This window comes from Heterocephalus glaber, unplaced genomic scaffold, assembly GCF_053883595.1.
Source record: "Heterocephalus glaber isolate CG9 unplaced genomic scaffold, H.glaber_assembly_v1.0 deba00001509, whole genome shotgun sequence".
Classification (NCBI taxonomy): domain Eukaryota; kingdom Metazoa; phylum Chordata; class Mammalia; order Rodentia; family Bathyergidae; genus Heterocephalus; species Heterocephalus glaber.
In genome coordinates, this window is record NW_028258325.1 from 19,451,576 (window position 1) to 19,465,189 (window position 13,614).

General features: G+C 40.2%; 1 protein-coding gene across 1 annotated transcript in view; it reads left to right on the forward strand.

Moving 5' to 3' along the window:
- Zcchc4 (zinc finger CCHC-type containing 4) overlaps nt 1-13,614 on the forward strand; it is a 51,937-nt gene that overhangs the window by 16,906 nt on the left and 21,417 nt on the right. The window contains 1 exon segment of the mRNA XM_004847194.3: nt 7,465-7,537. Coding sequence (XP_004847251.2) covers nt 7,465-7,537 — 73 coding nt within the window.

The window sequence follows — 13,614 nt, forward strand, 5'->3', positions numbered from 1 at the left end:
AAATAAATAAATAGGACTGGCTTCAGACTTCCCACATTCAGTCTCCAGTACTGAAGAAAAGAAACAGGGAAAGATCTCAGTTTTTTGTTTTTTTTAATTGAGATACAACTCGCATCACGTTCGCCGTGTTGAAGTGTGTATTTTGGATTGTGGTATATGTTCTCTATGTTGTGCAATCATTGCCGCTGTCTATCTCAGGAACATTTCCATCACACTGAAAAGAAAGCCCACCCCCACCTCCCCTGAGAACCGCTTTCCGCTTCTGTGGATTCGCCTGTCTGAACATTTCGTATCACTGGCATCGCTCAGTACTGACTTGTGGCTCCGGTTTTTTTCGGTTAGCTTAATGTTTTCAAAGCTCCTACAGCTAACAAGACTTCATTCCTTTTATGCTGGCTGTATAACCCATTATGTGGCTACATTAGTTTCTTTTTAAAATCCTATATTCCTTTCCTAAGGTATATTGTTAATATCAATCCATGATTTTAAAGGTAGAAGTTTAATTTTGGGATCCTATCACATCAGCATTAACTGTAGCTGGTAGTTTTGGAGTGCTCGTCATGTTAAGCCCTGTTCTAACTCATTCTTTATAATAGCTCTGTAAGATACATGCTGTTATCATCCTCATTTCCCAGTGAGAAAACAAATACAAAGTGAGAAAACAGATACAAAGAAGTGAAGTAACCAAATAACTTACAGTTTGTAAGCGGTGAAGCTGTGATTCAAATCCAGGCAGTCTGGCTCCAAAAATTATCTTCAGGAAGTAACTTTGCTTTTAAACTTGAACATAAATTTTTCTCATGTGGTCCATTTCTCTCTTTTCATTCTTCAATCTCTCCCTGCCTCACCTTATCCTCCCGCCTCATTCTGTGGAGGTTTTCCAATGAATCAGTGACTGGTTTCCAGCTGGATGTGGTGGCGTGTGCCTGTTCGAGGCCAGCCTGGGCAAGATAGTGAGTTCAAGCCCATAGAGACCCTGTCTAAAAAGACAAACAAAACAAGCACAACCCCCCAAAACAACAACAAAAAACTCAAAAAGCTGGTTTCTAGGTTCCTTACATGTTTAGGATAAGGAGCTCATTGCAGTCCCAGAGCTCCATTCACGTAAAGAATGTACTGGTTGGGCCAGGGATATAGCTCAGTGGTTCTGCCACCTGCCTCCGCCTGCCTCGCAAGCGCAAGGTCCCGAGTTCAATCCCCGGTACCAAAAAAAAATGTACTGGTCCCCGTTGCTGGAAGCCGGGGCACAGCAAGCTTTACTGCAGTCTCACCCCTGGCCTCCGCAGTGCTGTCAGGGCTCCATCTCTCTCTCTCACCCTGTCCCTCCCTGTGAGTTGGCTTTGTTCTGCAGGCAGTTTCCATCACACTGCCAGGGACTTTGGAGGCACAGCAGCGCGCTTACCTCGTCACAGTTGACCTGCCTGCGGACAAGGTGGGCAGAACCCAGGGAGTGCCCCGAGTACCTTGGCTGGGCCACACGCCCACCTCAGATACAGAGCTCGTGCCAGCCCCTGAGCACCTACATGGACTGGGTCTCCCCCAGAAAGAGGCGTCTCACTGAAGGAGTGGAGCTGCGAGGCCTAGAAAAAGAATCAGATGTGCCGACTGAATGAGTCCATGCACTGTGTGTGTGTCAGGAGCACTCCGTGCTACCCTTGGCATTTTTACTTCAGTGAAGTGTTACGGTGTTATTTTTCCCATAGCATAAGTTCTTTGAATTTATATTAAAAGTTATATAATGATTCTGATTTCATTAAAAAATGAGCTTTTCTCAAGATAGTTGTAGAATGATTTATGCGAAAGAAACTAGTAAAAGGTGAAAGATTTATACGATCTGAAGAGAAACCAGAGTATGTGAAAGAAACTAAAAAATCATATCATGTCCTTTCAAAGAGCTTGTTCAAATTGCATGGGTATCTGGTTTATCTTATTTTTTAAAGGAAGGTGATCTTTAATTCTGCCACCCAAAACCTAGATTTTTATTTTACATTGATATGTATTTCACACGTACAAGAGTGATTCTCAGTATATTCACAAAGTTGTAGAATCATCATCGGGGTCTTAACCCAGAACATTTTATCATTTTATTGCTTCAAAAGAAAATCTCTCAGTGAGTAGTTTTTTCCTGTTTCCCCTGATCTCAGCCTTTGGCAACCTCTAATCTGCTTTCTGTTTCACAGATTTGCCTATTCTAGATACTTCTTCTAAGTGGAATCATACAGTAGGTGGCCCTTGTGTAGGGCTGCTTTTACTTTGCATGATGTTTTCAAGGTTCCTCCGTGCTGTAACACATTTCAGCATGTCATTTCTTTTTGGGGGGGGGTACCAGGGATCGAACTCAGGTCCTTGCGCTTGCAGGGCAGGTGGTGGAACCACTGAGCTAAATCCCCTGCCCAGCATGTCATTTCTTTAATTTTTGAATTTTTTGCAGTACTGGAGATTAAACCCATGGCCTTGTCTGTGCTAGGCATGCAGTCTGTCACTAAGCTACATCCCCAGTCCTTTTTATTTTTTGAGACAAGGCCTTGCTGATTTGCCTAGGCTGGCCTTGAACTCGTGATCCTCCTGCCTCAGCCTTCTGAGTAGCTGAGATTACAGGCATATGCCACTGTGCCTCATTTCTTTTTTTAGGGGTGTGTAATGCATTGCATTTTCTTTATACCATGGTTTCAAGCATTGCTATGATTTGGATGTTGGATGTCTCCCAAAGGCCCATGTGGTAAAGGCTTGGTCCGTAGGGTGAAGCTACTGGGAGGTGGTGGCCCACTTTGGAGGCGGGGCTTATGGGCGGTCCTTCATGGGGCTGTGCCCTTGGGAGATGATTTTCACAGGAGGAGTGTCATAAAATCCTGAGTTTGGCCCCATCTTTGTCTGTCTGCTTCTGGTTCGAGATGTAATCACTTGCTTACTCTGCACACACAGCTACCTTTGCCACCTGTGCCATCTTGTGGCAGCCAAGAGGTGGCCACCGAACAGGCATGGTTCCATTTGGACTCAGCCTCCTAAACTGTGAGCTGACTAAGCCTTTTCTCCTAGTCCCTCAGCTATGTAATGATGTGAAAGTGACTAAAACATGCACTGATGGACATTTGGTTACTTCTTTTTGACTATTGTGAACAATGCTTCTGTGAGCATTTGTGTATAATTTTTATAATGCTTGTGTAAAATAGACATGTTTTCAGGTCGCTTGAGTATTGTGCTAGTTTCCTAGGACTGCTGGGACAGAATGCCAAGGCTGCGTGGCTTAGACACCAGTTTATGCTCTCATGGTTCTGGGTGCTGGAAGTCTCAGATGAAGGTGTCACAAGTTTGGTTTCGCTTTGAGCCTCTCTTCTTCGCTTGCTGTATCCATGTCTTCTCATGGGATCCTTTGTGCGCACACACACGTCCCTGGTGTCTTTGTATGTAAGACACCAGTCACATTGGAGTAGGGCCTAACACAGCTGCATTTTATTTTAATCATTTCTCTAAAGGCCCTGTCTCCAGTGGTCACATTCTGAAGTGCTGGGCGTTAGGACTTCAACATACAGGTCTTGAGGGGACCCAGTCTTCCCCACCACAGGTATAACTAGAAGTGGACTTGGGCCCATGGTGACTCTGTGCTTAGTTCTTGAGAAACTGCCAAGCTGTTTTCCAAGAGGGCCACACCACATTGTATTCCCACTGAGAATGGATGAGGGTTCCAGTTTTCTCCATATCCTTGCCAACACTTACTGATTGAACTCAGGTCCTTGCGCTTATGCAGCAGGCGGCGAAACCACTGAGCTGAATCCCCGGCCCTGTTGTCTGTCTTTTTGAAATGATAGGTCACTGTGGTTTTATTTTGGATTCCCCTAATGGCTAATGATGTTGAGCATCTTTTCATGTGCTTTTGGGCTATTTCTTTACCTTTTTGGAGAAGTGTTTATTCAATATTTTGCCCATTTTTAAACTGGCTGTTTTATTCGGTTTTTTCTCGAGTTCTTTCTTTTCTCTTTCTTTCATTCGTTCGTTCGTTCGTTCTTTTCTTTCTTACAGCAGAGTCTTGTTGTGGCGTTCAGGCTGGCCTTGAACTTACTATGTAGCCCACGCTGGCCTCAAATTTGGTACAGTCCTCCTGCATCAGCCTCCCGAGTACTGGGATTACAGGCGTGCACCACCCTCCCTGGTTTCTATTGTTGAATTGAGAGAATTCTTAATATATTCTGGATGCTAGACCTTTATCAGATATATGATTTGCAAATATTTTCTCCCATTCTGTGGACTTTCTTTTCACTTTTAATGAAGTCCAGTTATTCTCTTTTCTTCTGGTTGTGTGTATTTTAGATGTCATATCTAAGAAATGATCGCCTAAGGTTATAAATATTTAATCGCTTTTTCCCTAAGAATTTTATAATTTGTGTTCTTACATTTAGGCCATTGATCTATTTTATGTTTTGGTAATGAATTTTAGGATCAGCTTATCAATTTCTACAAAAAAGCCAGCTGAGAGTCTTATAGGAATTGCATTGTATTTTTACATCATTTGGGGACTTTTGCCTCTTAGTGTTGTCTTCCAGTTCTTGAAGATGAGGTGTTTTTCCATTTGTTTAGGTCTTCTTTGCTTTCTGGGGATCTGGGAATGTATCCCCCATGCATAGTAAGGGACTACTGTGTATGAAGACTTATTTTCTTTTCACAACTGTGAACTTCTTCGTTTGTTGCAGACAATGGATGGTGTCCTCTTGAGGACATCGTACCTTAGTTTCTTTGATAACATAATCTCACCCATAATCTCACTGCGTCTGGGTTGGAGAAGCTCAGCGTTAGGTGTTGAGAAAGAGTGGCTGTGGAAACACATGGGTGGGCAGATTAAACTTGGGTTGTTGCCCGTATTTACAGTAATGATGGTTGGTATGTATAGTTGGTTCTCTTTTCTCACAGAGACCACACCTAAGTCAGGGAAAAACTTCTTATGTGGCATACTGTGGTAGCCGTTGGTTTCTCATTGCCCTGTTAAAGGTCTCCGAGGCAGCAGAACTGTCTCAGCTCCAGAGTGCTGTGCAGATGTGCTATAAATACCCATTTCGGGGGGATGCAATTCGAAGTTAACATTTGCTAAGATGGATTTCTATAGGCTCTAATTTTAGCATGAAAGATGTGAAACTCTATTTGGCAAACTATTATCCAAATAAAGTTATATCAAAAAATGAATTTCTTAGGTTCATTTTATGAACTAATTTTATTCAGCTCTTGATTACATTTCCTGTGGATAGAGCATGTTTCACACTTGGTAACTGACTCTCATTTAAAGAGAATGAATGGCCAAATTAAATGAATGTCCTTTTGAGCAGTTTTCAAGTGCATGCTTTTCTGATTGGTTTTGTTTGCCTTATTCAGTGGAGAGAATAATTCTTTGTAGTCAGTTTCATTTTAAGAGGGCAATGTTGAGTGTTTTTCATAATTTAAAATATGAATAATTATGCTCCCTTGTTTGTATTTGATGGGAACTTAGTAATAAAATCTTGACTTTTTTCTCTCTGGCCCTACACTCTGCTGCCCAGTGTTTTGGACAGGTGTATTATGCTGAATTTTATGCAAGTCAAATTTTCTTTTTTAATTTTCAAAAGTGATTCTTATGTCTCTGTGAAACTATGAATAAAATGGAAAACTAATGGGATTACATTTTCCTTTGCCCTTTCTCGTAAAATAATGCAAGAGAGAAAAACAATGATAGTTGGCCCACAGCAGTACTGGTATTAATGTACTTTTAAAATTAGTTATTTGAAATTTAGTTAAATAGGAAGATATATTTTTTTGCTAATAGTAATTGACATTGTTCCACAGCTTTTGAAATGTTCATTAGGTTACAATATCTAGTTTAAATATTTTTCAGTTATCCAAGCATTTTGCTCATTTCTTCAGGGCAAATTAATGTTTTATGAAATCAACAGATGTGCTCACAGTATCTTAAATGATATTAAAAGATATTATAGTGAGAATGGTGAACAGCTGTTCTTCCATCTCGACAGAACAAGAGGAAATAGGTTTAGATTGTGTTTTGGTGAACATAAACAATTCTCTAATACTGGAAGCACCTTCACAAATCTTTCTGGCTGAAATTTATTAAAATAATGACACAATGTTTTAGTATGTGCTTTATTGCTGGCCTTGTATAAAGCACTTTACATGTATTATTTCATTTGTTCTATGAAGTCCTATGAGAAATTACGTTTCCCATTTTATAGATGAAGAAACTGAGGTTTAAAAAGGTTAAGTGGCTTATTAAGACTAGGCATTACCTAAGTGAGGGGCCCAGAGTTTAACATAGAGCCGGGGCTGTTTGTGTATTTACACCAGGATGATCCGCCAGTTACGGACGGGAAGGGGAGAACCGAGAGTGGCAGTATGAACAAAGAGCCACCATCATGATTTGGGTTCAAGAAACCATGTCGATAACAGTGCATCCTCGATTTTCAGCCTTTCTACTGGTTATAAATTCCAGGAACAATGATGTGGTTCATCTGTGAATTATTTATAATACAATAGCCAAAGTTCACAATGCTGTAGAGATAACAGAGGTTTCTGTATTGTGTGGAAAACTCAGAAATCAGCAAGAAAGACATTAAAACCCAGCTAGATAAATAGAGAAAACAGTCAGACAGTACTGCTGTAACTAAGGAATATAGAAAAGTTAATCTTAAAAATAATCAAATATATACAAATATAAACTGTAACGTGGTATGAGTTTTGCTTAGTTAATATCCAACACTGGTACTCGCATTCATTGCTGATGACATTTTAAAGTAGTATGTTAGAGGGCTGGGGATTTAGCTCAGTGGTTCTGCCGCCTGCCTCACAAGCGCAAGGACCCGAGTTTGATCCCCGGTACCAAAAAAAAACCCAAAAAACAAAAAACTTAAAGTAGTATGTTAGAAAAATAAAATAGTTCATTTAGTAGTTAAATAACCCTTGTTCACTAATTCAGTAAATATGAAACGCTCATACTTATTTTTCTCTGATATTAAGAAGCATATTTTATTAAACTAGTCTGCATTAAACAAGAAAAACTTTGCATTAAATACATCTTTTTTTTAATTAACCACAGAAGAAAATAATTAACAGCTGTTGAGCAGAAATGTTGATTTAGGATTTTCCTTAAAATTATTAACCATGAGAGACGTATTTTAATTGCCAACTCACTGCAAGGTTAAATTGCATAATAATCTATCAGTAACTCACTGTTTATCTTGGCCTTTGTTTGTAGGAACAGTTGTGCTTTATATATGAGTACTTGATAGCTTTGCCTCTGGTTTACCAAACTTGGAAAAATCATTTAAGCTCATTATTCACTTCTACAGATTCCTTGAAATTTTTGCAAAGTATTAATTTAAAAAAACTATAGAACGATGAAACGTATTAAAGTGTGATTGTATAGTTTAGTGTATGTTTGCTTATTCTCTGGCTGTGGCTGGTCAAGTGACTCCGTGATAAATTATTTTACAGGTATTCACAGTTTTATATGGAGGATAGCTTTTGCCACTATAACATGTTTAACCACCATTTCTTTGATGGAAAGGTAAGATCATGACTGACCGTTTCTTCTCTTATGGTAAAATAACAAATTCAAAAATACCTCTCTTGTTAATTTCTACCATTTTTAACTACAATTTTTGTAATTCATTTATTTTTCCTTTTATTGTTAGTGCCTGTTAATTTTACCAAATACTGAGTTTCAGGGCTGGGGATTTAGCTCAGTGGTTTCGCTGCCTGCCTTGCAAGCACAAGGATCCGAGTTTGATCCCCGGTACCAAAAAAAAAAACCCCAAAAAGCAAATACTGAGTTTCAGTGTGTGTAAAGTATTTTGATTGTATCTGTCCTCCGTTACTGTCCTTTACACTCTCCTTTGCCTACTAATAGTCTCTTCCTGTTGCCTTCCCTTGCCTACTAATAGTCTCCCTTCTTCTTCTGCGTCATCCTTTTTAGATTCCACATAATAGCAAGAACATGTGATATTTCTCCTTCTGAATCTGGCTTATTTCACTCAACATAATGATCTTTAGATCTATCTATTCTGCAAATGACAAAATTTTGTTCTTCATTATGGCTGAATAATAGTTTTGTATATATATATCACATTTTCTTTATTCATTGTTCTGCTGATGGGCACCTCGGCTAGTGAGGATGAACCTTTTAGAGACCTAGTGCCCAAACTGTAACTCAGAACCCACCTATTTATGGCAAAGTGCCAACACTGCAATTAAACCTGAATACTGAGGTTTTAGTTAGGAAAAAAAACCTCTTATCTGATGCCTAGCTGCTGGGGCAACCTGGCTTGCGTGCCCGTAGAGAGGGCTCTATATGTCCATTACAGCACACATGCCATAGGTTTGCCACCACTGACCTAAGCTGTTTCCATTTCTTGGCCATTGTGAATTGGACCGTAGTGAACATGGATATTCAGGTATCCCTATAGTATGCTGACTTTAATTCCTTTGAGTATATACCAAAGAGTGGTATAGCTGGATCAAATGAAAACTCTAATTTTTTGAGGAACTTCTATACTGATTTTCTTAGTGGCCATACTAATTTACATTCCCACCAGCAGTGTAGAAGCCCACCTCCCCTTCATCCTTACCAGCATTTATTCTTTTTTATACTTTTCTTTCTTTCCTTCTTTCTTTTTGTTTTTGAGACAGGGTCTTGCCGTGTACTTTTGGCTGGCCTTGAACTCAGTGTGGAGCCCAGGCTGGCCTCAAATTCACAGCAATCTTCCTGCCTCAGTCTCACATCCTGGGATCACAGGTGTGTCCCACCACACTCAGGTTTGTATTTTGTATTCTTGGTGATAGCCATTCTGACTGGGGTGAGATAGAATCTCAGTGTAGTTTTGATTTGCATTTACCTAATGGCTAAGGATGTTGAACATTTTTTCGTATACTTATTGGCCATATTTACTTCTTTTGAGAAACATCTGTTCAGTTCATTTGCCTGTTTATTTATTCATTGGGCTATTTGATATTTTGGTGTTTTTTGAGATAGCAGTCCTCTGTTGGAAGAGTGGCTAGCAAAGATTTTCTTCTGTTCTGTAGGCTGTCTTTTTGCTCTGATCCTTTTGTTTTTTCCTCTCGGTGCCGGGGATTGAACTCTGGACCTTGCGCTTGCCAGGCAGGTGCCGGCACCACTGAGCTAAATCCCCGGCCCTGTCTTTTCACTCTGTTAGTTGTTTCCCTTAAATTTGATGTGGTCCCATCGATTTATTCTTGCTCTCATTTCCTGTGCTGCTAGAATCCTGTTCAGAAAGTCTTTGCCAGTGCCTGTGGCTTCTGGAGTTTCCCCTGTGTTTTCTTTAAGCAGTTTCAAAGTTTCAGGTCTTATATCTAGGTCTTTGATACATTTCGAATCAATTTTTGTATAGGGGAAGAGATAAGGGTCTAGTTTCAGTCTTCTACAAGGTGGTATCCACTGTGCCCAGCACCATTTGTTAAAGAGGCTGTCTTCTCCAGCCTGTGTTTTTGGTGCCTTCGTCCAGAATCAGATGGCTGTAGCTCGTGTGGGTTCATTTCTATGTTCTGTATTTTGTTCCATTTGTCCACGAGTCTATTTTTGTACTGGTGCCGTGCTGTTTTTTGCCTGTGGCTGTGTGGTATAGTTTGAAATCAGGTATTGTGATGCTTCCAGCCTTGCTCTGTTTTGCTTAGGATTGATTTGGCTATTCTGAGTCTTTTATGTTTCCATAGGAATTTTAGGATTTTTTTCTAGTTTTGTGAAGAATGTCATTGGTGTTTTGATAGGGATTACATTGAATCTATAGATTGCTTTTGGTAATAGAGGCATTTTAGCAATATCAGTTCTGTCAATACATGAACATCAGAGGTCTTTCCATCTTCTGGTGTCTTCAGTTTCTTTCCTCAGTGTTCTGAAATTTTCAAGGGAGAAGTGTTTCACTTCTTCGGTTAGATTGATCCCTGTGTTTTATTTTTTTTTAAGCTATTGTGAATGGAAATTTTTTTTCTGATTTCTTTCTCACCTTGTCCATTACTGATGTATAGAAAAGCTATTGGTTTGTTTGGGGGTTTTTTGGTACCAGAGATCGAACTCGGGACCTTCCACTTGCAAGGCAGGCAGCGGCACCACTGAGCTAAATCCCAGGCCCGGATTTTTTAATGTTGATTTTATACCCTGCTGCTTTGCTAAATTTGTTTATTCATTCTAAAAATCTTCTAGTGGAGTCATTAGGGTCTTCTAAGTATAAGAGCATATCATCTGCAAACAAGAATAACAGCTTCTTGTTTTCATTACTTTTGTTCACTCACTGTTTATTGAGCAACTAGAAGTGTTACTGCTGGTCCTCTTTCTTTGCTATTTGGATAAAGACCCACATTCTTAGCAAGAGCCATGGGTTCTGTGTCATCCCACCCCTGCTACCACTCCTGTGTCTCTTCTTTCTGGTCCCCACTTAGTCATCTTTGCTCAAGGCACATAGCCTCTAGCCCACGGCAATTTCTGTGACTCTGTCAAACTCTCCTTTGTAGATTTACCACAGTAATACAATGCATGTATGGGAGAGAGGTGATGGTAAATCTGTACTTTCCTCTGTATCTTTTGTTTTGAACCTAGAACTGCTAAAAACAAAAACAAAAAAGGACGGTGGCTTGAAAACCTTTCTTTCAGTATGATTTTAATGGTGTCAATGAGGATAAACAACTTAGCAGTGCTGATACTTTTATTCCAGTGATGATGAACCTTTTAGAGAGGAGTGCCCAAACTACAACCTAAAACCCACTAATTTATCGCAAAGTGCCAACACTGTAATTGAACCTGAATACTGAGGTTTTTAGTTTGGAAAAAACAACTCATACATTAACGTCTTTTGTTTTATAAGAAACACAAATAACACGTGCCTTAGGTTCACCACCACTGTTTTTATTCTCAGTTACAGCTCTTTGTCAGTCCTGTTACAAAATGAAATCTATAAGCAGGTAATCACATCTGACAAGATGTTGATAAAAATGTTTGGAAATTATCAAGAATACAGCTTGATCCGTACTCATGGATATATGCATACAAATCAATTTTTTAAAATGTGTGAATCATGCTTAAGTATATATTGTGCTTGAGATATTAGCTAATGATAGAGTGAAACCCAAGCAAGCCTAAAAGAAAGTAAGCATTCAGGGAATGAAAACAAATACTAAGTCATTAGTTGGGATTGAAAAATGGGTTTTCTGATTGAGTAAATGTAATACTGCTTCCATTAGAATCAGTTTAGCATTGGGATACATGTTTCTCAGCCATAGTATCTATTAAGGCCAACAATTGAAACAATCAGAAGTTACACTTATCTGTATTTTTTTTTTTTTTTTGGTACTGGGGATCAAACTCAGGTCCTTCTGCTTGCGAGGCAGGTGGTGGAACCACTGAGCTAAATCCCTGGCCCAACTTAACTGTATTTTTATATGGCTGTAATCCCTGGTGACCGGATGAGTGTGAAGGAGAACAGGGAGCTGCAGCTCACTTGAGCGTGGAGGATGAGGGACTTCTCAGCCAGGACAGTGGCAGTGGGACAGAGAGGAAGAAAGCAGATTCTGTAGGCACTGCCAGAGCACACAGATGGAAGCAGAGCAGATGTGTGATACGTGTGCTGGGAGGGAATCCAGTGCTGGCCTGGGGTGGCCTGGGCTTGTTTTATTCTTCAGAACAGAGGGCAGGGGGGTTGCATTGAAGCCTGGGAATGTCGGGTTTGTGGCACTGGCGGGATAGTGATGTGGGTGTGTTGTGACCATGTGTGGCCGTAAGGCCAGGTCTGGGACAGGGTAACAAGGGGCCATGGGCTTTGGTGTTGTGCTGAGGAGCATGTTAGGGGTCTTTGTTGTTGTTGTGGTTGTGGTTGTTGTTTTTAATACCATATCTTTATTTTGCTTTTCATTATGAACAATAAAGACAAAATAAGGGTAAAATTATACTTAAATTCCTGTTGCCTAGCAATTTCATGTATTTTTTAAAAAGTAACATGTAATTAGCATTTCTAGGAATTCTGTATAGCTTACTATTGAAAGTTGATAGATGTGCTTTGTAAGTTTCTAAAATAATGATTGGAATAAGCTGCCAAGACTGAGCCCCACTCTATCTTTGCCCAAAGAAAATAGCGGTCTAGGGCCAGGGATTTAGCTCAGTGGTTCCGCCGCCTGCCTTGAAAGCAGAAGGACCCGAGTTCGATCCCTGGTACCAAAAAAAAAAAAAAAGAAAGAAAATAGCGGTCTAGCCAGACTTCCCTTCTGCTGTATTTCAGCAGCAGCCTCTGATAGCCCTGAAGCGTAAAGATTGATCTGCAGAAGATGTTGTAATGATTTTACTATCCATCTGGCCTTTTTCTGCCTACTCCCAGAGTTGAGTTTTCCAGTGGAAATTTACCATCTCCTGATCAGTCTGTGAGCATCTGCTGTCTGCCTGGCATCTGTGAGGCTGCGCAGGGTGCTTTGGGGAACGTGAGACTTTGCCTTTGCAGTCGCCATGCTTCGGGCCACTGAACTAAAAATCAGGAGTTCCCTACACAGGGTTTCCTCATAGCCACTCAGGCAGTCTAAGTCATAGCAAGTGTCATATGCCTAGCGGGAAAGGGAGTTAACGTGTATACAGAGGCTGTGTAAGAAGGATGCAAGGCACTCTCAGTGATAACTGAGATGTGAATACAAGGGACACATTGCTGCCCACATAGGTGGCATAAGAAAAGTGCTATTTCCCATGGGTGGCCACTCCAGGAGCTTGGCAGCTCACGACAGCCGTCACACTACTGCTTCTTACCTGGAAACATCTTTAATGTTTTCTAAACTAGGTTAGGAATTTAGGCATTGTTTACCTACTTTCTTTTTCTACTTTTAACTTTAAGGAATTTGAAGGGTTTCAAAGTCCTCACCTGTGCCTTAAGTCCTTGTTCACGTGAGCAGGGACAGGGAGTGCCAGGCAGCCCCTGAAAGCTGGTTCCCTTCTGGCAGCATCCTCTACCATGGGGACCAGCTCTCTCCTGGGAAAAGGGACTTCGAGGTCATAGTTTTCCCTCTCATCAGTTTCGTCTTCTAAAGTGATTTAGTGGAGAATAACATCTGTTTTATTATAAAGTACATATAGGTTTATTAAAGTAAAATGCAGTAAATGTTAAAGTCTTGTGCCTTTTATATAGTGTGTTACTTTTGTAGATGATATTTGAAAACTACTAAGTCGGTAGACTGGAGATAGGATGGTAGTATATCTCCCATTACCTTCGCCTGAAGCAAAAAAACTCTTAAGTGTCCTAGTTAATGTTAACTTTGCAATGTTAACTAACAACATTTATTTTAGCCTGTTGGAAAAAATGTGTTGCTAGCACAATTTCATGGATTGTATACACTTGGTCATTTGTGAATTGTCATTTATTTCCTTACTGTGCGTGTTCAAATGTATCTGTCACTTACCTGATACCCCAGAACAAATTAACAGGTAATTTCTGGCTGTTAAATTGAACTCATGGTGGTGGACAAGCCAGATAGGGAAAAACTGTGTCTTGTTCTTTGTTACCCTAGAGCTTAGCGCTGTCCCTGCTCCTGTTTGTTGAATTGAATGTTTTAGATAGTTTTCATGGGTAATGAGTTTCTCTCTTTTAGGTTACTAAATTTAGT